Consider the following 25,125-nt stretch of genomic DNA (forward strand, 5'->3'; position numbering starts at 1 on the left):
CAGTCAAGATGGCTGCTCTATTTTCAGTTAGTTTTTTGGAAGCAATGGATGGGCAGGGGATTGATCTGACAGAGACCCACTCCCTCATTCCTTCATTACTCATCGGCTCTGCTGGCCAGGGATGTGGGGTTCTCCACCTGCTCAAAGTCAAAAGGCTTTCTCCAGGTTTTTTAACAGCTTGTACTTTATTACATATGCAACCTTGCCATGCCTGCCAGTTAACTCCCCTCCCACCAATGTTATCCTCATGATATTGGCTCCCTCTTGGGGCCAGTGAGCTGCCCCCCTTTCCTTCTGGGCTGGAGTAGTGGTGCCCCTCAAGCAGGCAATGGGCAGGGGGAGATCCACAATTAATCGTCGCAGTTCTCTTAAAAGTATTAACACTTAAATAAGCACTCTTGGGGAGTTGCAAAGGATATTCAGGATGGGATGCAGTGGGAGGCTACCCCTCATCCAAGGTACAGGCTGGAATGAGCTACAGCTGGTCTATCGTGGGCCTCAGAAGGTGAAGAGGGACCGTATTCTGGGGCTTAGTGTGGGTGGGGCATATCCTCCCCAAACTTGTTCTGGTGGGCGATGTTCTTCACATCTAGGAGAGCCTGAGGAGGAGGCAAGAATAGGGCAGGTGAGAGAGAGTGAGGACCCCTCTACCTCGGCTGCAGGGCTGCCCCCACTCCAGCCCTCAACCACTCTGTCTTCTGGACTATCCCACAGCCCCCGCCCCATGCAAAATAATCACATGAGGCAGCCATGCAGAGGGGCCTGTGGTCTCCCTTTACCCAATCACAGAAGGGGTGTGCGTGTGGGGGGTGAGTGCACATGTCGAAGGGTCTACCCAGGGCCCACCTGGTGGTGGACATAGGCCTGACAGTAGTAACACCAGGCTGACAGGTCGATGTAGCTGAGGACCAGCGGGTGTCCAGAATTTCCATGGTGTTGGAGCATGTGGCCATTGATGTAACGACCACAGTAGACCTGAGGTTGGGGGTGTGAGTGTCAGGTGGGGGTCAGCATCCCCCTGCAGTTTGCTCCCGGGCCAACCTCCGCCCCATCCCCTTCCTCTGCTCCATACCTGATAGCAAGAGAGACACACCCAATTCTCTTGGATTGTTCCACAGTCCCCACAAGGTTGGGTCACGTCTAGGCCTGCTGCAGGTATGGGGCATACTGCCACCAAATGGGGACACCAGGGCAGTGGTGTCACAGCATAAAATATGGCCTGGAGTGGGTGGGTGAAACTAGGTAAGCTGAAGACCCCATCTCCCCATTATATGTTTATACATCACATGCTCCTACCTGGAGACACAAATTGGCAAGAGAAGGAAGCCACAGTCCCAGCCTCTCCCTGAGCTCACCTGATCAGTGAGGCCCCTAGATCCCTGCATCAGCATCGAATCAGCCATGTCCTGACCTCCAGCTGCCTCTCCTAGTAGGTTCTCCTCTCCTGGGGCCTGAGATTCTGAGGCCCCCTGGACACGCAGAAGTAAGAGATGTATCAGAGAAGCCCGATTCTTGCCCCTTCTTGCCCCTACCTGGGTGTGGTGGGCCTTACCTGAGATTCGCTGCCTAGCTCCAAGGTCCTGAGACTCCCAATCAGTGTACTGGGAGATATCTGGGGTGTAGTTCCCTGCACAGGTGAGGTTGGGGGGGGTTGGTGGTCTGTGCTCGAGGCTAGAGGAGTTTGGATCAGCTCGGTGCCCCCTGGAGCCTCCTCTGACGTAGTCTGGTCCAGTGTGGCTCCCTCCATGGCTGCCTCCGAGGTGGTCTGGGCCAGTGTAGCTCCTCCTACAGCCTCCTCTGAGGTAGTCTGGCCCAGCGTGGCTCCCCCAACAGCATCCTCTGAGGTGGTCTGGTCCAGAGTGGCTCCTCCCACAGTCTCCTCTGAGGTGGTCTGGTCCGGAGTGGCTCCCCCGACAGCCTCCTCTGAGGTGGTCTGGCCCAGCATGGCTCCCCCAACGGCTGCCTCAGAAATGGTCTGGGCCAGCGTGGCTCCCCCTGTGGCTGCCTCTGAGGGCTGGTCCTGAGTGAGGACCACCACAGCTGTCTCTGACTTAGTCTGGCCTGGAGTGGACTCTTCCCCAAATGATGCCGAGGTGACCTTCCCCAAGCCTGCTTCCAGAACCTTCTTTTCTCGTGTGGTCATCCGCTCAGCTAACCTAGGTTTGGCTGGTTGGGGTGCCTTCTTGGTGACCAACTTAGAACTGGAGGGTCCCTCTCTGTCTTCTACCTCTGGAATCAGGGAGGGAGATCCTTGAGTGTGGGTACTGTCCCCCTTCCTGCCTCTAATCCCTGCCCCTCAGCCCCCTCCTTCCCTGAGTTCCCATCGCCCCCAAATCCACTCACTCATGACCCGTAAGCTGCGCCAGTATCTGCGATGGACTTGGATGGTCTCAGTGATTGAGGCCAGGGCCCCTGATAGTGGGGGCCGTGGCAGGGTCAGCAGGGGTGGTGGGTCTCCAAGGAGGGAGCGAGTACAGGCAGCCATGGACTCTGAGATGGATGTCAGGTTATAGCCACCCTTTGTTAAGGAAAAGGGGAGGGAAAGGTATGGTGGGGGTTCATTGGGGAATTCGGAGGGCAACATGTCCTGCCTCCCCAATCCTCCCTACTGAGCCCTGCAAGTCTGGAGAGGGAGGGGGAGTACTGGGAACAAGTGAACAGAACCCACACCTTTAAGATGGGCAGCACCCACTGTGTAAGGTGGTTGTTGTGGGGAGTAAATTGTGACGTAAAGTGCAAGATAACAATACTGATAAAAGCATTAGTAACAGCTGACATTTATTGTTTGCTGTGTGCCAGATCCGATTTTAAGTACTTCATGCATATTAACTCAATCCTCACAACCACAGGCGCTCAGTCTATACAGGAACTTGCCTTCATGCCATACAGAAATCCGTCTTCACACTGTCCAGGAACCCCTGGCCTCACATCATACAGTAACCACTGACCTGACCTGCACAAGACGACTGCTGTGAACCCATACAAAAGCCCCTGCCCTGACCTAGTACAGGAACAACTGGACTCTTTCTCCACATGGACTCCTGTATTGACTTTTTTTAAACTCTACAGGAATCCCAGTCGCTATTTTTTTTTACAGATAAACTGAGGCTCAGAGTGGTTAGATGACTTGTCCGAGGTCATAACAGCTGAAGAGGCAGCACTGGGGTTTGAACTTGGGCTCTCTGATGGAGTCATCTGTGTTCTTAACTCCCACCGTGTCCTGTCACAAGCAGTACTGGGCACATAGTAAGTGGGACTTTTTGCAAGCTAATTAATTTCTCTGTGACTTATTTTCCTCATCTGTAAAGTTGTGAAAATAACAGCACAGGCCGGGCGCGGTGGCTCACCCCTATAATAACAGCACTTTGGGAGGCCAAGGCGGGAAGATTACCTGAGGTCAGGAGTTTGAGGCCAGCCTGGCCAACATGGTGAAACCCCGTCTCTACTAAAAATACAAAAATTAGCCAGGCGTGGTGGCATGCGCCTGTAGTCCCAGCTACTCGGGAGGCTGAGGCATGAGAATTGCTTGCTTGAGCCTGGGAGATGAAGGCTGCAGTGAGCCAAGATAGCGCCATTGCACTCCAGCCTGGGTGACAGAGCGAGATGCTGTCTCAAAAGGAAAAAAAAAGAGGCAGGTACGGTGGCTCATGCCTGTAATCCCAACACTTTGGGAGGCTGAGGCGGGTGGATCACGAGGTCAGGAGTTCAAGACCAGCCTGGCCAACATGGTGAAACCCTGTCTCTACTAAAAATACAAAAAAATTAGCCGGGTGTGGTGGCAGGCGCCTGTAATACCAGCTACTCGAGAGGCTGAGGCAGAGAACTGCTTGAACCCAGTGAGCTGCGATCGCACCACTGCACTCTAGCCTGGGCAACAGAGCAAGACAACGTCTCAAAAAAAAAGAAAATAAGAGCACAGAAGGTTGCTGAGCGGGTTAATATCCGAACAATGCATAACAGTAACCAGAGGCCAGGTGCGGTGGCTCATGCCTGTAATTCCAGCACTCTGGGAGGCTGAGGTGGGTGGATTTCTTGAGGCCAGGAGCTCAAGACCAGCCTGGCCAACATGGTGAAACCCTATCTCTACTAAAAATACAAAAATTAGCTGGGCGTGGTGGCAGGTGCCTGTAATCCCAGCGACTCAGGAGGCTGAGGTGGGAGGATCACTTGAACCTGGGAGGTGGAGGCTGCAGTGAGCTGAGATCATGCCACTGCAGACTAGCCTGGGTGACAGAGCGAGACTCTGTCTCAAAAAAAAAAAAAAAAAAAAAAAAAAACAGATCCAAAAGATCCAGCATTTACCATATGCCAGGCATTCCTCCATGATTAGCCTGCCTCATAAAGATGAGGAAACTGAGGCACAGGGTGTGGGGACACTGAGTCATTTACAAAGGTCAGTGAATTTCCTTTGTCCCAGGAACTTGTTAGAGGCAGTTCAGGTAGAGTAAAAAGCACAAACCCTGGAGCCAGGCTGCATGGGTTCAAGTCCTGGTTCTGCCATCAGTAAATGTGCCATCTCAGGCTAGTCATCACACCTCTTTGTGCCTCAGTTTCCCTGATCTTCAGAGAGGAAAATAATGAGGTAAGCTGACCCTACTTCATAAGGCTGCTTTGCCAAGTAACTGAATGAATAAGACACATGAAGTGCTCAGAAGAGTGCTCTGCACATAGTGAGCACTCAATTAAGGCTGTTAATGTTGCTGTTATTCTTATTACTACCCAGTATGTGCCAACAATCCCAGGCAGGGACACTCAAAGGAGATTTCAGGAAACTGTCCTAAGTGACGGTGCCAACATTTCCAAACTACCCTCCCACTGTGGGAAGAGGGACCAAGAGAGAGTTACCTCTAGGATAAGGATAATGCGGCCACTGGCAAGGCCCATCAGCAGGTGGGTGAGGTGGGCATAACCCTCAGGTGACACCTGGCAGCCCCCCAGCGGGTCCCCCCGTGCAGCATCAAAGCCAGCTGAGACCAGCACCAGTTCTGGGTTAAACTGAGGCAGGGAGAGAAGAGATGTATAAGCACGAGGGTGGGGGCTTTTGGTAGGCAGTAAGTGATGGCGACCCAGAGACATGGAGAAAAGAACAAATGAAGACAGGGAGATGCAAGTCAGAGAGATGGAGACACAGAACCTGGAGACTAGGAGACACAAAAGCAGAGACTGAAAATGAAGAGGGGAAGAAAAGAGATACAGACTCAGAGATAGAAGAAATAGATGCAGACTTAGAGACATGGAGATGGTAGAAAGGGACAGATGGGGGCCAGGCGTGGTGGCTCACGCCTGTAATCCCAGCACTTTGGGAGGCCGAGGTGGGCGGATCACGAGGTCAGATTGAGATCATCCTCGCTAACACAGTGAAACCCTGTCTCTACTAAAAATACAAAAAATTAGCCAGACGTGGTGGCGGGTGCCTGTAGTCCCAGCTACGCGGGAGGCTGAGGCAGGAGAATGGCGTGAACCCAGGAGGCAGAGCTGGCAGTGAGCTGAGATTGCACCACTGCACTCTAGCCTGGGTGACAGAGCAAGACTCCATCTCAAAAAAAAAAAAAAAAAAAAAAAGGGACAGATGGGGACATGAGACAGAGTCATGAAACATGAGACAGACTGACACGTCAAGAGAGTGACATGAAAAACAGAGAGAGAGAGACATGTCCTCACACACACATACCCCAGGGTCAAACGTGGGACACACATACACAAGATACAGGGTTTTATATACACAGTGCCAAAGAGAGGTGCTTGCACACTTCCATAACAGAAGATAGCAACGCAAGCACCACACACAGAGAAGATGGTCACACAGAGCCACACGTACTGCCACACAGACAGTACCATATAGACCAGTACTATATATCTGCACTAGTCATGTACACACACACAGTTTCTCAAAGAGGACAATAACCCACAGCCACCCTGCACAGTCACATACACATGCCATCACCACACAGCCACAATGGCAACATGCACTCTGGTGTGTCCACAAGAGCTGGTTACTTGCACATATAGTTGTACACACACAGAAGGCTGTCCTAGCTACCCATGCACAGTCAGAGGCACATGCAGATCCAAAGATGCACACCAGCGCCCAGGGTGACACAGCGGTGCTCACACCCCTTCCCTCCCTCCCAGAGTCAGCCATACACAAGGCACCAGCCCCCCAGCTCACACAGAGGGAAGGCAGCTACCTCCCAGTCAGAGACATACACACAAACAGCCAGGGCAGACAGCCAGACAGTGACTGCTGTCACACACAGCCTTCCACATCCAGAAGGTCCCACACAGGCTGTCACAGAGATGGTTGCATTTAGTGACATACAATATCACACCCATCACACAGAGAAAAGGTGAGAAATACCTGCCTGCACAGAGTTGCACACACACACACACACACTCAAGCACTTGTGATGGCACGCACATACTCAAGCACTTGTGATGGCACACACATACAACACAGATCCAGCCAGGACACGGGCCACTGCTGCATAGTCAGAAGGTCCTCACACACACAGCCAAGACAGTCACTCACACAGTGTCACACAGAGAAGGCAGTCATGTACAGCCACCTGTGCACAAATACACAAGGTGATCACAGCCACCAACTGCCCTGGTAGTCTCATTAAACACCCATGGGCTGTCTCATATGATTAGCCACGTGGCAGTCACACACACACATGCCGAGGAGGCAGGTCCAGGCTGCCACCTGCACAGGCGTGTCACATACATCCTGCGATCTATCCTGAGCTGTACCTCGTAGGCAATGGGAAGCACCAGGCGATGCCAGGCAGCTAGGTAGTCAGCGTCACCCATGCGGGGCCCGTTCCATGCCACGTTGACGGTGAAGCCTGTGCCCGCAGCCTGGCCGATCTGGCTGCTGGCACCCTCATCCCCCATGGGGAAGAAGGTGCCATGATCATAGCGGTGCAGGGACACATATAGCACACTGCCGGGGAGGGGGTGGGAAGGGGACCATGGCTGGTTAGGGGCTCCAGTACCCCTGAGGTGCTCACCCACCTCCCTGATCACACTGCAGCCCTTGACTGCAGCCCCTTACCTGGGGTCATCCTCAAACATGTGCTGAGTTCCATTACCATGGTGGACATCCCAATCCACAATCAGGATCCTGGGGAGGAGAGAGCACCTCAGTAATCCAGGATACTCACCCCCTGGAAGAGGGCTGGGCTAGACCCCTGGGGTCTGCAGGGGCATTTAGTGCTGAGTGGCAGGACCCTGGGTCGTATCAGTTAAGGAGAAAAGTCTGATCCTGGTTCCCGAGGGCTGCCTGGTAGGCCCGAGCAAGTGCTCAGGGCTGGGCCCTGGGCTCTTCTGGGTCATTGCTAGGGAACTGGACCCTGGGCCTTGGGCAGCTAATGCTGGGGGCTGGTTCCTGGGTCTTCTGGAGTATGCATCAGGAGCCTAGACCTGGGTTCTGTCGAGGCAGCTGCTGTAGGCCAGAAATGCTGGGGTGGGACCCTGGATCCTGTTTTATAAGCGCCCAGGTAACATGATCTGGGGGTCCTATCTAAATAAGCACTGAGAGGCTCCATCCTCGGTCCTTCTCTGGGTAAGGGCTGCACCCTTACTTCTTTCTGGGGAAGTCCTGGGAGCTGGACCATGGGGCATGAGTAAGTGATGGGCTGGGGGGAGCATCCAGGTCCCCACAAGGATCAGGATTTGGGGGGTCCCCAGGGAGTCCTTACCGTAGGGCACGCCCACTGATAGCCTGGGCATGGCGAGCAGCCACAGCCACAGAGTTGAAAAAGCAAAAACCGCAAGCTGCATCCTGCTCCGCGTGGTGTCCTGGGGGACGCACCACAGCAGCACCATTCAGAACCTGGGAAGCAGCAGGGTGCTAAGATCGGACAGCCTGCCCTCAAGCTTGCCCTCACCTTCCTTTCCCTTTTTTTTTTTTTTTTGAGACGGAGTCTCTCTCTGTTGCCTAGGCTGGAATGCAGTGGCGCAATCTCGGCTCACTGCAAGCTCCGCCTCCCGGGTTCCCGCCATTCTCCTGCCTCAGCCTCCTGAGTAGCTGGGACTACAGGCGCCTGCTGCCATACCTGGCTAATTTTTTGTGTTTTTTAGTAGAGACGGGGTTTCACCATGTTATGCAGGATGGTCTCGATCTCCTGACCTCATGATCTGTCCACCTCAGTCTCCCAAAGTGCTGGAATTACAGGTGTGAGCCATTGCTCCGGGCCTTTTTTTTTTTTTTGACACAGGATCTCACTCTGTTGCCCAGGCTAGAGTGCAGTGGTGCAATCGTGGCTCACTGCAGCCTTGACCTCCTGAGCTCACCTCAGCTTCTCAAAGCGCTAGGATTACAGACGTGAGCCACCGCACTTGGCCACCCTTCCCTTTCTCCAGTTCCTTCAATTATTCCCCCAGCCTCTAGGCCCACCCCCTCCCATGCCCCTCCCCATGGCCCCTTTTCTCAGGCCCTGCTTGACTCTCTCAGAGCCTCCAGAAACAGCAGGTGGCCCTCTTTTTCCATTCCCCCCAGGTCCTCCTCTCCCCAGTCCACAGAGGACACACCTCTCCTGACAGCACAGCCTCCACCAGGCGGCAGGCAGCGCCAGTGGCAAGCTGTGCACAGGCGAAGGTACTGGGGCAGATATAGATGGAGTCAAAGTTGGAACTCTCACGGTGCAGCTCCCGGGTTTTCATTTTCTCTGTGGCCCGGAGATGATCCACGTACTCAGCACTGGAGGCACAGAGAGGAGCACCCGCAGGACAGTGAGGAGAGTCTGTCCCCTCCCTGGGCCCCACCCCCAAGACAGGAACTTCAGCCCCTCTCAAGTCCTGCAGCAGCTCCCCGGGAGGGGAAACCCAAGCTCCAGCCCCTGAGACCTCATCCACAGTCCTGGGAAGCCACCCACCCCAGGCACCGGGGTCTGACCTGTGGCAGGTGAGCAGCTCAGCCTCTGTGGCAGGGCGTGGTGTCAGGGTGAGGCAGCGCCCGGCAAGGCCCAGCTCCTCCAGACGGCACATGATCCGCAAGATGCGCTGGGGTACCTCAGGGTGGTGGCTAGCAGCGGGGAAACGAGAGGTAGAGGCTTAGTGCCTGAGGGGGAGGGACGCCCAACACCTACTCATCCAGCCCTCCAAATGCCTACCTGTCCCACAAGTTGCAGTGATTCATCATACTTTGGTGATAGACCAGCCCTGTGCGAGACTGTAGCACTGGCCACGTCAGGATTGGGAGCGCAGGGGGCTCCCAGGGTCCTTCCTCCTCGCTCTCCTCTACATTGTCCTCCTCCATGTTGTCCCCCTCCACGGTCTCAGCTACAAGGGGGAGGCCACGTTTGTCCTACCCTCTCAATCTGAATCCGTGTCATACTCTGGAACTCAGGTGACCCAAACAGAAAAAGGGGTGGGAGGCCTGAAACCAGGGCCCAGGGAGAGAGAGGGCCTGACACTCTCCCACCAAGGCAGCCCAGTAAAGTCAGAGAAGTCTGAAGACAGTCTCCCCCAGGGCTAATCCCACTTCCACCCCACACCAGGCCCACACCCCACTTCCTACTTGATCTCACAAGAACCTCCCAGAAGGGCTCAAGGGCTTCCAGAGCACAGGAAACTGAAGCTTGGGCACTGCAGGGCAGGGAGAAAATATGATGTCAAGGAATGTGGGTGGGCAGTGAGGCTCCCGCTTTCCCCTCCTCCACCTGGGCTCACCTCCGGCAGGGGGCACCAGGTGACTCCAGCATGGGGCAAGGGTCTCCCAGAAGGGTGTGGAGCGAAGCACTGACACCTTCAGCCAGGGCACGGAGGTTGTAGCCACCCTGGGGCAAGGAGTTGTGAAGGGGGATCAGGAAAGGACCAGACATGACCAGGGAATAATAATAAAGATGATAATAAGAGAGTGCATACCAAATGTCAAGCAACAAGGAACTTAGAAGGGGGCCTCATTGAATTCACTGGACAATGATAGGAGGTGATTACCATTATTATGCTCGTTTTAGAGAAGGAAAGTGGAGGCACAAAGAAGTGAAGTGATTTATGCAAGGTTGTCCAGCTAGTAAGTGAATTGCTGGGCCAGGAACTCCTGTCGGACTTGAAAGCTTCGTTCTTAAGCCCTCCAGGATCCACAGGCTGAGGGACGAAGGTGAGTCACTCACCTCCAGAGACAGGATCAGCTTGCCTCCTGCCAGACCCATGAGCAGGTGGGTTAGCTGGGCGAACCCTGCCGGAGTGGCGGCCATCTCACCCTGGGGGGACATGGAGGGTCAGCCTGGCTCTGTGCAACCCACCTGCCGCCCCAGGGAGCCTGCCTTACCTTGGGGTCCCCTTGCAGGGCATCAAATCCAGCAGCCGCCAGGACCAGATGAGGCTGGAACTGAAGAGGGAACAGACTCCATGAGGCTACCTACCGTCACAGCCTAACCTTCAAAGCCACTCCTCCTCCCAACACACCCCAGACCCCCAGGACCTCGAGGGCGACTGGCAGCAGGACGTGCAGGAAAGCAGCAATGTAGTCAGCATCCCGCATCCCCACCTGCAGACACAGGAGTGTGATGGGGGATGTTCAGCCACCTGTCCCGAGCTGCTGACAGAAGGGCAGGGCTGGGCCTCACTTTGGGGCAGAGGTGGGTGGATGCTGACCTGGTTCCAAGGCACATTGATGGTATATCCTTGGCCTTGGCCGAAACCTGTGGTGGACCAGTTAGAGGCCTTCAGGTGGGGCCAGAACCTACCCTGCTCGTAGCGGTGGATGGAGAAATAGAGGACACTGGGGGCAGAAGAAAAAGAGGCAAGAGAGTTGGAGAAGTCAATCCCCATAGACACCCCCAACCCAACAGTTGCCAGTTTCCTCTACCACTCATTTCCCCATTCAACCACTTGTTCATTCTATCATTCATTAATTTCCCCATTATTTAATCCATGAATCCATTCTTCCATTAATTTACCCTTACATTCAGTCACCAATTTAATCATCTTACCATTTTTTCATTCTTATCTTTATCTATCCATTACCTCACTCGCTCATTCATTTAGTCTCTCACCAGAACCTCTCCCTCAGCAAACATCACTGCCCCCTCAGTGCCCACCCAATTTCAGGCTCAGCTCTAGGGTCTATCCCAGATGATGGGGGCTCCTGACTCTGTGGGGTACTCTAGATCATGTCTGCCCACTACCTGCCCCTATGACAAAGGTAGTAGTAACAGCAGGTCAAACCCTGTGACACTGGAAGCCCAAATGGAGCATGGGGCTCTTAGCTGGGGGCAGCCAGCTAAGGCTGAAAAGAGCCTTAAGCCAGGCTGGGGAGCTGGGTGATTCTCTAGCAGGAAGTAGAGAGACCTGGGGGGTAGGGGTGAGACTTGCTTCTGTGGGTGGAACTGGAGAGGGGGTGCTGGCTGGGGCTGTCATGAGGCCAGTGAAAGGGCAGTTCCTTCTCCCCAATGCCTTACAGGCCACCTCTACTACTTCTTCTATTTTATAGGCGAGAGAATGAGCACTCAGAGGGATGAGAATGACCGACACACAAAACAGATACTGAAAAGATTTGATGCACGTGTTTTGACAGAAAGCCCAGCAAGGGGCCATGGGAGGGCTTAATTCTGACTGGGGAAAGCAAAATGATTAATCTATCATCCATCCATCCTTCTATCTGGTCATTTACCCCCTGCTTTGTTCCAGAGAGGATCTAAGGCAGCTTTTTTAGGGAAATGCAAGAAATAGTGGTATGCATTGAATCTAGACAAACTTAAGAGTCACATTTTAATGGGTTGATAATATAGTTGTGAAACTTAATGCAAGTGATATAAAAAGATTCTTAAAATTGAGGGAAAAGAGCTTGGAATTGGGGAATAAAAACATGCAAAAGCTCTGGTCTTGAGTAGGTGGAGGATGATTGTTTTATTTTTGACATTGATAGATAAATCTCGGTTCTAAACTTTTAGTAAGTTAATCATTAGAGGAAGAGAAACACAGTAGGACATAAAAATTATCATCAGAGGGCTGGGCGCAGTGGCTCACGCCTGTAATCCCAGCACTTTGGGAGGCCAAGGTGGGCGGATCACTAGAGGCCAGGAGTTCGAGACCAGCATGGCCAACATGGCGAAACCCTATCTCTACTAAAAATACAAAAAATTTGCTGGGCGTGGTGGCGCATGCCTGTAATCCTAGCTACTTGGGAGGTGGAGGTAGGAGAATTGCTTGAACCCAGGAGGCAGAGGTTGCAGTGAGCCGAGATTGGGCCACTGCACTCCAGCCTGGGCGACAGAGCGTGACTGTCTCAAAAAAAAAAAAAAAAAAGAAAAGAAAAGAAAAAGAAAAAAAATATCATCGGGGAAGACAGGAATAAAGAAAAGATCTGAAGAAAGCTGACTGTAAAAGAGAGCCATCAAAGTCAACAAACAGCAGAACTAGCACTCAAGCTAAGTTTAAAAAGAAAACAGAAGGGAAATTCAAAATAAGTTCAACCACCTTCAAGTTAAATGGTGGATTGATAGCACAGGTTTACTTCCTCACTCTCCTACCACCCCAGTCAAAATACAGTAAAGAAATTGTAAACAAACAGCAACCCAGAAAGAGAGAGTGGAAGGATGTCAGAGAATAAGAGACTTCAATGAATTTCTAGAAAGTAGAATTTGAGATTCCAGGGGCCCCAGGGTGCTCTGTCTCATGCTGAGCAGGATAAGGGGGCACCCAAGATAACCTGAGGTTTCCTTTCTGGAGAAATCCAGTACAGATCCAGGTCAATGCACACAAAATCCCTTCTGAAGAGCCAATTCACTGAATCACCAATGCAACAAAGTTACTTGTTTCTTTTAACTACTTAGGTTTAGATCATCTGCTTTCCTTGTCTTCGCAACAGTATTTTAAGGATTATCCAGTTTATCTCCCTGCTGCTGGAGTTCAGAGACTGAGAGATGGGGAGCTGGGAGATCCAAGGGCATGGACATGTTCTTTTTGTTTGTTTGTTTATACATGTTTGTTCATAAGGAAGAATGCACTGAATATATTCACAGTGTTTCACATCTGTGTGTGTAACCAATAGTGTACCCACGAAAGAACACACAGCTATAGCCTCCTATGCATTTATTCAAACAAAAAGAATGATTAGTGATATTAAAGAATTCTTTGAATGGGAGACCCTTGGTAGATTAAAAAAATAATTATTGTTAATTTTCAGGTATTGATACTAAGGTAATGCTTTTCTAAAAAAAGTGTACTTATGTTTTAGAGATGCATTCTGAAATATTTACAGGAGAAATTATATGGTATCTGGGATTAGCTTTGAAGGAAAATAGGAAGAGGGCAGTGGGTACACGTATAGATGAAATGTGATCGGCCAGTGAGTTGATAAATGTTGAAGTATTAAATTCCAGAAGCCAGAAATGAACAAAATAAAGAATGTCGGAGGAAAAAATTAATAAAGATAAAACCAGAAAAATTAATGAAGTATTAAAAACCCACCATAATAAAACAGTAGAGATGACCAACAAAGCCCAAAGCTAGACTGGAAAAGATAAGTACAACAGACACACCTTTGGAAAGGCTGAGGGAAAAAAGAGATGTTACCCCAAAGAAGAGGCCTCCTTTGTTCTGACATCTGGCAGGATCCCATCTAATGCCCGGGTCCTTGCCCACACTCGCTAAAGTTGCAACCTGTCAGTGGACATTCCCTGTCCCCATTCTGGGGAAATGCCTTTCAGGAAAACAGACCTACAAACACTGCAACAGAGTAGTCCTCTGACAGCCCCCTACAATGGGCCTTCATTCTTGGGTATAAATAGCCAAATAAGGATTGCTAGACATTTGAGGAAAACCATCAGCATAAAAGAGAAGGACCAAGAAAAAAATAATTCAACCAGCCTCAGAATAAAGAGACATAATTCAGACAACAGAAGAAACTTAAGGCACTTCCTTTTTTTTTTTTTTTTTTTTGAGACAGGGTCTCCCTCTATCGCCTAGGCTGGAGTGCAGTGGCATGATCTTGTCTCTCTGCAACCTCTGCTTCTTGGGTTCAAACGATTCTCCTGCCTCAGCCTCCTGAGTAGCTGGGATTACAGGTGCGCACCATCACGTCTGGGTAATTTTTGTATTTTTAGTAGAGATGGGGTTTCACCATGTTGGCCAGGCTGGTCTCGAACTCCTGGCCTCAAGTGATCCACCCACCTTGGCCTCCCAAAGTGCTGGGATTACAGGCATGAGCCACTGTGCCCAGCCGGCACTTCTAATCCATACTCTATAAAAACAAGATCAGGAATGAGAGGGCATAGAAACAGAGAGGAAGAAAGAGCTTTTGGAGTTTAACAGAATATCTAAATACATAATTCAACAGAAGGGCTTGAAGATAAAGTTGACAAAATCTCCCAGGTCACAGCAAAAGAAAAAAGAGACAGAAAACATGAGATAAAAAATAAGAAGCCTGGGCAACATGGTGAGACCCTGTCTCTACAAAAGATTAAAAAATTAGCTGGGTATGCTGGTGTGCACCTGTGGTCCCAGCTACTCAGGTGGCTGAGGCATGAGGATTGCTTGAGCCCGGGAGGTCGAGGCTGCAGTGAGTCATATTTGTGCCACTCTACTCCAGCCTGGGCAACAGAGCAAGACCTTGTCTCCAAAATAAATAAATAAATAAATAAATAATAAAAAAGAGAGAGACATAGAGGATCAACCCAGGAAGTCTAACATCTGACTAACAGAAGTCCTAGAAAGAGAACAGAGAGAACAAAGAAGAAATTATCAAAGATCTAATAGAAAATAATTTCCAAGAATTTAAGAAAAGCATGAATCTTCAGATGTAAAATGTCTACCTACTATTAAACAGAGTGAAAAGGCCAGGGTAAAAGTTTAGAACATCAAGGCTAGGTACAGTGGCTCATGCCTGTAATCTCAGCGCTTTGAGAGGCTGCAGTGGGAGGACACTTGAGGTCAGGAGTTCGAGACCAGTCTGGGCAACATAGTGAGACCCTGTCTCTACAAATAATTTAAAAAATTAGCTGGGTGTGGTGGCACATGCCTGCAGTCCTAGCTACTTGGGAGGCTGAGGCAGGAGGATTGCTTGAGCCCAGGAGTTTGAGGTTACAGTGGGCTATGATCATGCTACTATACTCCAGCCTGGGTGACAGAGTGATACCCTGTCTAATAATAATAATAAAAAGAACACCAAGATAACCTTGCAGAGAGGAAAGTAGATTACTTGGAAAGGAATGAAAAGCAGACACCTGTCGAGAACACTGAATGCTGGAAAACAATAAAGCAATGTCTAGAGAACAACCAACCTAAATTGGATTCTTCAGATGTAAAATGTCTTGGATAAGTGGATTCCCTGTAGTCAGCTGGGTAGAAGGCTAGATGAAACTACTACAGGTTGAGCATCCCTAATCTAGAAATCTGAAATCTGAAATGCTGTAAAATCCTAAACTTTTTTTTTTTTTTTTTTTTTTTTTTTTTTTTTTTTTTTTTTTTTTTTAGATGGGGTCTCAGTCTATCACCCAGGCTGGAGTGCAGTGGTGCGATCTCAGCTCACTGTAACCTCTGCCTCCTAGGTTCAAGTGATTCTCCTGCCTCAGCCTCCTGAGTAGCTGGAAATACAGGTGTGTGCCACCACGCCTGGCTAATTTTTCTGTATTTTTGTAGAGACAGGGTTTCACCATGTTGGCCAAGCTGATCTTGAACTCCTGACCTCAGGTGATCCGCCTGCCTCGGCCTCCCAAAGTACTGGGATTACAGGCGTGAGCTACTTCACCTGGCCCTAAAATCCTAAACTTTTTGAAGGCCAACATGATGCTCAAAGGAAATGCTCATTGGGGTATTTCGGATTTGGGGTTTTCAGATTAGGGATGCTCAACCACTAAGTACAATATAAATATTTCAAAATCTGAAAAAATCTGAAATTTGAAATACTTCTGGTTCCAAGCACTTCATATAAGGGATACTCAACATGTACTTAGTAATGTCCCCTACTGACAAGGACTTGCTCAATCACTTTCTGCAGGAAGGGTAAGCTGGTCCCCTCCTGGAGGGAAGTCTGGCAGTGTATACCAGACTTTAAAGTACGCTAACTCTCTGGCCCAAGCAACCCACTGTTAGAAATTCATCCTACAGATAGACTCAGAGAAGTGCAGAATTACATATTTACTAGACTATTCACAGTAGAAGTGCCTGTAATAGCAAAAACTGGGAAGCATCTTAAAAGTCCTGGGGTTAAATAACCAGAGGTACAGTCATAAAATTGAATACTACAAAGAACAAGATACTTTAAGAGGTACTAACATGGAGAAGTGTCCCAGATATGCTGTTAAATGAATAAAGCAAGTTGTCGAAGAACATGTGGAGAATTATTCCATTAGGCAGTGTGTTATTAATAATTATAACAATAATAATAAAAATTCAGACATCTATAGAAAAAATCTGTAAGGATATAACCTAAACTGTCAACACTTATTTTTGAGGTAATGGAAATTAGAGGAGACTCACTACTTCAGACACTTCTGTATTATTTAATTTCTTTAAATAAATAGTTTGCTATTTATTTATTTATATTTGTTTTTTACTATCTACTGAAAGGATAAACAAACACTTTGAAGCATTATCCTAATCAGAAAAAATAAAGCAGTAATTTGAGGTTCACTCTAACCCAAGGGTTAATCAGTGAATAAGATCTTCAAATATTGGTGGGTCAAATCCCACCTCTCCCAGTTCTTCTCTGTGTGACCTCTTAACCTATAAGCCTCAGTCCCCCTATCTGTAAAATAGGGAACCCAGCAGTCCCTGCCTCAGAGTGAAATTAGGAGAGATGGCAGACACACAGAAAGTAGCACAGATCCTGATCCCAGGATAGGCCCCATGAATGTGAATGCCTTTTCTTCCTTCTGGCTGGGCCTGTAAGGGTGGGAGGTGGCTGGGAGTCTAGCACCTAGGTGGGAGTCGGGGTATACCTGGGGTCCTGGTCGAAGGTGAACTGTGTTCCTTGACCGTGGTGCACATCCCAATCTACGATAAGGACCCTAGGAGCAGGAGAGAGAGGGGACTCTGTGCAAGGGGATCAAGGTGAATCTGGGGGAAGAGCCCAGACCAGGACACCCCACCCCATGCCACCCCCATCACATCTGCCCTCTGTTGCTGACCTCCGGATGCGGTGTTTCTGTTGAGCATAGCGGGCTGCCACAGCCACGTGGTTGAACATGCAATAGCCATCCATAAGACTGTGCTGGGCGTGATGTCCAGGAGGCCTGGGCAAGACAAGAAAGTAACAGCTTGGAGTATGTGAGGGGTCCTCCTCTGCAGAGACAGACTATCCCCTGCTCTCTAATCCTGGACCACCAATTCCTTTAATGCTGATGCCTAAAAATCTGCCGGGAACTGAGTAATGGAGGCCCTCAAACTCTCACCCCGTGCCAATCTACCCCTCTGTCTCCAAAGGAGATTTGAAAATGTTCATTAAAATGATAAAGGCCGGGTGCGGTGGCTTAGGCCTGTAATCCCAGCACTTTGGGAGGCCGAGGTGGGTGGACCACGAGGTCAAGAGATCGAGACCATCCTGGCCAACACGGTGAAACCCCGTCTCTACTAAAAATACAAAAAATTAGCTGGGTGTGGTGGCGGGCAACTGTAGTCCCAGCTACTTGGGAGGCTGAGGCAGGAGAATCACTTGAACCCGGGAGGTGGAGGTTACAGTGAGCCAAGATTGCGTCACTGCACTCCAGCCTGGTGACAGAGCGAAACTCTGTCTCAAAATAAATAAATAAATAAATAAATAAATAAATAAATAAATAAATAAAATGATCAATGCATTCATTCTCATACCCAGTCATTCTGTTGCAGGAACTCAGCCCACAACCTGTATTTTAAAAAGGGTTAAGTAACATTTTTATTTTATGTTAGTATAAAATAAAATTTTATTTTTATAAAGGTACTAGCATATTGGCTGTAGCATTTTTTTAAAACAGCAAATGACTGGGGAGAACCAAAATGCCCATTAGTCGGGGACTGATTAACATAGAGTGCATTTACACAATGGTGTTCTACCGAGCTCCAAGATACATACTGTTAGAGAAAGGTTTCCAAGATGTGTAAGTGAAAAGATGGTATGAAGGGAGTATGTCATGTTACTACCATTTGTGGTTAAAAACAGGGGAGGGAGGAGAAAGCTTTTGCATTTCATCAGTTCTGGGATGCCAATGATGATAAGATGTACCATGATTTTACATGCCAAAAACGAAGCAGAAAATACTGCCAATGGAATTCTGAGGTGTCGCTGTTTGTAAGATGCATCTGGATTTCAAGATGTTACAGATATGAAAAAATGTACACCTTAGAATCAATGAAATATGGTATTTATTTCTTGAATAAGACTTTGTGGGAAGACATATGAGTCAGTGGTTCCAATGACTACCTCCCATGAGAGGAGGCAGGTGTCTGGGTGACAAGGATGGGAGACAGATTTTTAATTATATTCTCTTTTGTACCTTTGGATTCTTGAATCACATGAATATATTACCCATATCACATATCAATACATTTTACACTTGAAGGAAGGACTTTAAAACAATGTAAAAAGTCAAATGCTGGAGAGTCCTACCTAATGATGGCCATGCCATTCCGGATCTCAGCCCCCAGGACCGCATCCACCAGCCTGAGGACAGAGCCTGAGGCCAGGCAGGCACAGGAGTATGAGTTCTGGAGAGACAGTGGGGAGCCAGAAAGGGAGTAAGGGAGAGAACAGCCCTATCCACTCCGCTGCTTCCCCTAGGGTGGGGTGGGCATAGGGATGGGGACCCCAAGATTGCCACCATTCCCTGCCCCCAGAGTTCTCATCCATACCGGATGCAGATAAACTGAGTCGTAGGTGTCTGCTAGGACACGGAGTTCTCCCTCATTCATGTACTGGGTTGTTTCCATCAGATCAATATATTCTAGGCTAGACACAGATGGGAGATGAGATTCAGGGCCCTGTCTTTTCCCCAGCTGAGCTGTCCGTACACCAACCCCCGGTCAAATTAGGGCTTGGCTCCCCCAACTGTCAACCTGAAGGAATAGCCAGGATATAAGACACATTCTGTTTCTTCCCTAGCCCGCCTCAGTTCCAGTAATATTCTCTGCTCCCCTGCAATAGCCACACCAAATCCTACTTTCAGGCCTTTGGCCACACTGGTCCAGCTGTCTGTTCTTCCCTTCCCTCAGTCACCCTCTTCATCTGACTCTTTTTCTCCTCTTAAAGTTCAGCTCAGATACCTGCTCTGGAAGCTAGCTTTCCTCAAGCCACATAGCACCAGGCCTCTAAATCTGGGTTCCTGCAGCCCCTGGGGGAACCCCGATCACTCTGTCCACACATTCACCATCTATTCACACCATCAGATCATGATAACAGTAATAGCTCATCATGGGCTGATTATATATCAGGCCCTGTTCTAAGCACCTGACACACATCAAACTCTCCTGAGGAACTTATGTTTACTGGTCCCCTTGTTACAGGCGATGACACGGATTCAGAAAGGCTCAGCGACTTGCCCAAGGCTGGCCACAGAGACCATGACATTCCTTCCCAAAGCGTTTAGCTTGCCCTGGTTTGTCCAGAGCAGGCTCCTCCCCATCCCTACAAGGCTCCCAAGCCTTCACCTGTGAACCAACATCAGCTCTTCCTTTTCAGCAAACCGGGCCTGGGGAGAGATGAGGAATAAAGGGGGGATAAAGGGTTAAGGCATGGGCTGCACCCAGGTCAGGTCAGCTCCCTGCCCTTCACCCAGAGTGTTGGCTTGGGGGCCTTACCTGAAAGGACACGCAGCGATCTAGGAGGCCCTCCTGGATCAGTTGCTCCTTGATGGCATGGAGCCGCTCAGGGCCTTCCGGGAAGCTGGGGAGATGACGACACAGTCACAGATGCATGGGGACACTGGGGAGCTCCACATCTGCTCTCTTCACATCTCCCCATCCACCCTTCCACAGCTGTTTACCCTAAAACTGTGGTGTCAGTCCTGCCTCCCATCAGCTCTGGTGTGTGACCCTCTCCTCACCACTGCCACTGCTATTACCATACCCTCCTGCCTGGGCTGTGGCGGCATCTCCTCGGCCTCCCTGCTTCGACCCTCGCCACCTCAACAGTCCTTTCTGTGCATAGCAGCCAGACACTGGTTAAAACCCTAATCAGTTCATGTCCCTTCGAGGCTCCCATCCCATTCTGAGTAAAAGCCAAAGTATTCCCCATGCCCAGAAGGCCCTAAACAATCTGTCCTCCATCACCTCTCTGACCCCATCTCCTACCCCTCCCTTTCCTTTGCTTCGCTTCACCTACACTGGTCTCTTCCCTGGTTCTCAGTTGAACCAAATACTCTTCAGGCAGCCCTAGAACTTTACTCTAGCTGCCCCCCAACCTCCGCCTAGAATACTCTTCCTCCAGCTGTCTCCATAACTTACTCCTTCACCTCTTCAGATCCCTGCTCAAATAGTGAGGCCTTCTCTGACCAGCCTATTTAAAATTGAAGTCTCCTCCACTGTACTTTCTCCTACTATCCTCTCTTTACTGCTTCTCCGTAACACTGCTCTTTCTACCACAGTGTATCATTTACTTTTTGTTTATTTATTGTCTGTCTTCCCCCTTTTCCCTGAAGACACAGGCTTTTGTTTTGTTTACTGCTGTATCCCTAGCTCCTCAATAGATGGTAAATAGGTATTCCATAAAAGAAGTCTTTTTCCCATAGTAAGTTAGTCTTAGGTTGGAATAAGGGATATAGATATTAATTGGTAAACACACAAGTATGATATTAGCAAACAACGTCATGGGCTAGGAAAATAAGATCAGGTATTGGGGTAGGGTTTGGCCAGGCAAAACCTTCTCTGAGAAAGTCTCACTGGGATGTGAAAGGTAGCTGGAAGAGGAGAAGGCCGAAAAGAATCTCTGGGAAAGGGGTTGGTCAGGGTACAGACCAGAGGCAAGAGAGTGCCCAGCATGTTGTAAGAACAAGGGGACTAGGGCGGGTGAGAAGGATTGGCTGACGAGGTCACAAAGTGATGTGGAGCCAGATCATGTGGAACCTTTGAGGCCAGGATGAAAAATTTGGACTTTACCTTGAGGGCAACAGTTTGCCCTTAAAGTACTTTTTTTTTTTAATTTTTATTTTTTGAGACAGAGTTTTGCTCTTGTTGCCCAGGCTGGGGTGCAATGGCACAATCTCGGCTCACTGCAACCTCCGCCTCCCAGGATCAAGCGATTCTCCTGCCTCAGCCTCCCAAGTAGCTAGGATTATAGGTGCGTGCCACCATGCCCGGCTAATTTTTGTATTTTTAGTAGAGACAGTGTTTCACCGCGTTGGTCAGACCGGTCTTGAACTCCTGACCTCAAGTGATCCACCTGCCTTGGCCCCCCAAAGTGCTGGGATTATAGGCGTGAGCCACCGTGCCCAGCCTCCTTAAAGTATTTTAACAAAGACATCATCTCATACATATTTTTTTAGGTTGCTGCATGAACAGATAATAGAGGTGAGGTTGGAAGTAGGGGACCAGGGAGGAGGCCCCTGCAAGTCTAGGTGAGTGATGATGATGGCGGCAGTGGAGGTGGTGAGGAGAGGTCAAATGGTGAATATATTTTGAACATGTAGCCAAAAGGATTTGCTGATTCTTTTTGAAAAGTAAAGCAAATGGGAGGTTTCATCCTTCTGTTTCAGTACAAATGTCTCTTCCTCTATAAAGGCTTCTGGGAAGCCTGGATACTAGTTTAGGATCCTCTATTATACACGCTTGAATCCCCTGGTCTTAAGTCTGTCTTCATTAAACACCTCATACTGCTGTTGGCTGTTTAACGATCTGCCCTCCTACTCACCAATCCACTCCTAGAGAAGGGACCCTGTCTGTTGTTTGGTACATTTGTATCACCAACTCTTGGCACGCAATAGGCACTCAATAAATGTTTGTTAGCTACATAGAAGAACCCTTTCAAGTGTGAGCCCTACCTCCCCAAACCATCTGCTTCCAGTATCCAGGCTGGGGTAAGAAAAGATTTATTCTTGCTAATGGGCTCTAATTTTGTGGTTTGGAGACAGCCTGGAGGACCCAGCCTCACCTGTCATCCCAGAGGCAATGGAATTCATTTAGCTGCTCATCCAACACCAAGCCAGTGCCAGCCAGTGCTTCAGCCTCAAGGTTCAGATCCTGCAGAGGAAAAAAAAAGGAGACACAGATCCATTTTAGGCCCTGAGTCAGAGGGAACTGTCCAGGGTGGGGAACCTTTGGGTTTTGATTGTCATACGAGGCTAAACCGCAGCCAGATCCTGCTCACCATCCCTTGCAGTCCCACGATTAGGTCTTCTTCCACTGCTTGGCCGAGCTTCTTCATTTTGCCTTTCTTCTTTACCTCCGCTAGATTGGGGATGGAGCGGGGAACGGCTCCCTTTTTAATATTTCGCTTCTGTGAATCAGAGAGAAGGGTCAGAGTCCAGGGCATGACCAACTTGCTCCCTCTCCCCCTCATCAGAGCGGGTCTAGGGCCTCACCGAAGTGACACTGGAGTCCTGAGGGGGCGACTGGGGGTTCTGCCTACTTCTTCGCTGCCTGGTTGTGGTGGAATCCTGGCCGGTGGAGGTCATAGTTCAGGAGGCTTGGCCCCTGCCGCGGTTCTGGGGGTGTGGGGGGGAGCGTGGGTATGTGAGGGGGCTAGTGTGCCCTGAGGACCCCACCTCTCTGCCCTTTTCCAGGCTCCGCCCCCTCTATTAGATTCCATTCCTTACGCGATCTGATTCTCCACAGCCTTCCAAACTCCGCCTCTCTCAGGCCTTCTCCCTCCACTCAGGTGGCCATTCTACCTGGCCCCGCCCGGCCCGCTAGACTCCACCCCTTTTACACGATTCTCTTTCCCTGGTCTTGCCCTTTCACGGAGCAATGAGCCCCCGGGCTCACTCAGTCCGTTTTAGGGCCTGCCCTTTCCAACCAATCACCACCCCTTCTACTCTCCTAAGCCCCATTCCCAGGCCCTCTAAGCCCGGCCTAGACCCCATTCCTTCACGAACCTGCCCTTTCGGCCTATCTCCCGGGATAATCACCCACCCTTTCACTCAGCCAGCCCCGGCCCCGGCCCCGGTCTCGACTCCACCCTTAACGATTCACTTAACTCCACCCCTTATCGGGCCGGACCGGTACCTTCCACTCCGCCAGATCCCGCCCCTAGCGTTTCAACCAGCCCCACTCCTCAGGGGACTGCCCCGTTCCTTCAACCAGCTCCACCCCCTGCCCAGACCCGACCGCTAACGTTTCGCTAACCCCCTTCAGCCAGTCCCTAGCTGCCTTCGGTCGGCCTCCGCCCCCTTCCCGCCTCCGCCGTCGACGCGCTGTACTCGCCGCTCCACTCACTGGACGCAGCCCCTTTCTCAAACTCCGCCCTTGGCTCGCTCCGCCAAGTTTCTGGCGACCCGTGGGGACGCGAGCGCTCGGGCCTTTCTTTTCTATTGGGCCTGGTCTCTCGACTGCCCGCCCAGATCCCGCCTCCAGAGGGGACCGTGCCTCAAGGCCGCGCCCCTCGCGCGAGCCACACCTCTCGCGAGCTCACAAGCGGCGGGGCAGCGCGTCGGCGTGCTACGCCAGCTGTGCTGAGCCACACCTCTCGCGAGCTCACAGGCGTCGGGGCGGTGCGTCGGCGTGCTACGCCAGCTGTGCTGCGCCTACGTAAAGGCAGGCGCCGGCGGTTCCCGACAGGGCTGCGGCGCAAGCTTTTCCTTGCATCGGCTACCGTCGCTGTCTTCCCGGATGCCATAGCCGCCGCCCCTCCGTCCCTGTCCAGTCACTTAGGAGCCCTTCGGGACGGCGGTGTCTCGAGAGCAAGCAAGGAAGCGAGGGAATTAAGAAGGGGCGTCTTCCCTTTTCCCCGCGACTTCCCGCGCGACGCGCCGTGATGACGTAGCGCGGGTGGGCTGGTTGTGGCTGGGCCGAGAGAGAGGTTGCCACTGGACGTTGGCTGGTGGCGGCCAAAATAGGCGTGGTGACGATGCTAAATTGTGGGGGTTTTCCGAGTTAATATTCACTACGGTGGTACACAGGAAGCACTGGCCGAATATTAGTTATTAATATTCTGCCGCAATATTCTGAGTGGAAGGAGTCATAGTGGGGGCAGGGAATGGTAATGATAGCAACTATTATGTGACAGGCATCGTTGTAAACCACAATTCTATGAGGTAGTTCCCATTATTAAGGCTGCTTTGCAGATAAGGAAACTGAGGTTACGGGACTTAACCATGTGACTTTGGGCAAGTTGCTGAACAGCTCTGTGCTCCGTTTCCTCATCTGGAAAGTTGTGATAATAATAGTGCCCAGGGCCAGAACGGACTTGAGGATGGGAGTTCTCATGGGCAGCAGCTCTCCCTATCTGCCCCCTCCAACGGGTAACCACTGCTCCCAAGCAGTAATAGAAAGTGTGTGTGCGCCTGGGGAGTCTGGGGAGCTGTCCCTGGGCACCCCCTCTCCCCCGCAACTCCCACTCCGTGTCTAAATGTCAGCTCTGCAGGAGGCCGGTTTGTCCTCCTAATCTCTCTCTCATTCTCCACTATTTCCTACCGGGCTGTAAGCTGGGACCGGAGAGATAAGCAGTCCGGGGGTTCAGCATCAGACTGACAGATTGACGGTCTCACCGCCCAGTAGCTTTGCCCTCTGATCCTCTTGAAGATGCCAGTTCCTGCCGCCTTTTCCCTCTCACCCCTCCTACCTGAACCTATCTTTTGTCTCAGCGCAAAAGAGTTGCAGACCTAAGACCTTTAAACCCCTACACTCACCAAAGGAAACACATACAATGATAACACACTACAAAAAATTCTAGAGTTCTGCAGTCTGATAGAGTAGGGAGTCTTGCAAAGGTTCAAGGCCCATTTTTCTGTTGGATCAGAAGAGGTTGCTGTAGAGCAGGGGTCAGCAAACTTTATAAAGGGACAGAGAGTAAACATCTTAGGCTTTGCAGGCCACATACGGTCTCAGTGGCATTTTTTTTCTCTCTTTTTAAAAATCCTTTAAAAATGTAAAACAGCCCACAGTCTGGCTTTGGCTTGAATGCCATAGTTTGCCGATCTGTGCTGTAGTGTCAGGCCTTGGTCTCTATCTGGCTGGCATTCTTTTACAGGATTGAGGGTAGGGGCCTTTTTTCCTAAGGAGAGGTATTCCTTTTGTGTGAGATGTGTGAGGACAGGGATTCATGGGCAGGGTCAG

The 25,125-nt window shown here is 50.3% G+C and overlaps 1 protein-coding gene across 8 annotated transcripts; it reads right to left on the reverse strand.

Annotated features, from left to right (window-relative positions):
- Positions 1–166: 166 nt before the first annotated feature.
- HDAC6 (histone deacetylase 6) lies at positions 167–23,791 on the reverse strand. 8 transcript variants are annotated; one of them, XM_030806709.1, is made up of 29 exons: positions 23,287–23,791; positions 22,434–22,556; positions 22,220–22,348; positions 22,004–22,092; positions 19,717–19,801; positions 19,567–19,607; positions 18,772–18,868; positions 18,530–18,627; positions 17,076–17,180; positions 16,887–16,955; positions 10,600–10,726; positions 10,427–10,492; positions 10,274–10,333; positions 10,116–10,205; positions 9,673–9,779; positions 9,521–9,588; positions 9,114–9,282; positions 8,897–9,025; positions 8,533–8,701; positions 7,701–7,834; positions 7,055–7,123; positions 6,751–6,943; positions 4,846–4,995; positions 2,344–2,518; positions 1,553–2,229; positions 1,356–1,469; positions 1,073–1,219; positions 847–975; positions 167–599 (listed from the first exon to the last, which is right to left on the reverse strand). In XM_030806709.1, exons 2-29 carry the CDS (start codon positions 22,524–22,526, stop codon positions 531–533), a joined length of 3,648 nt encoding a protein of 1,215 aa, XP_030662569.1. In that variant the 5' UTR covers positions 22,527–22,556; positions 23,287–23,791; the 3' UTR covers positions 167–530. The 8 variants fall into 8 exon arrangements, with proteins under 8 accessions (XP_030662569.1, XP_030662566.1, XP_030662564.1 ...); XM_030806706.1 differs by lacking the exon at positions 23,287–23,791 and adding an exon at positions 23,197–23,273; XM_030806704.1 differs by lacking the exon at positions 23,287–23,791 and adding an exon at positions 23,077–23,224.
- Positions 23,792–25,125: the final 1,334 nt, after the last annotated feature.

The sequence above is a fragment of the Nomascus leucogenys genome, chromosome X (assembly GCF_006542625.1).
Source record: "Nomascus leucogenys isolate Asia chromosome X, Asia_NLE_v1, whole genome shotgun sequence".
NCBI classification, from domain to species: Eukaryota; Metazoa; Chordata; class Mammalia; order Primates; family Hylobatidae; genus Nomascus; species Nomascus leucogenys.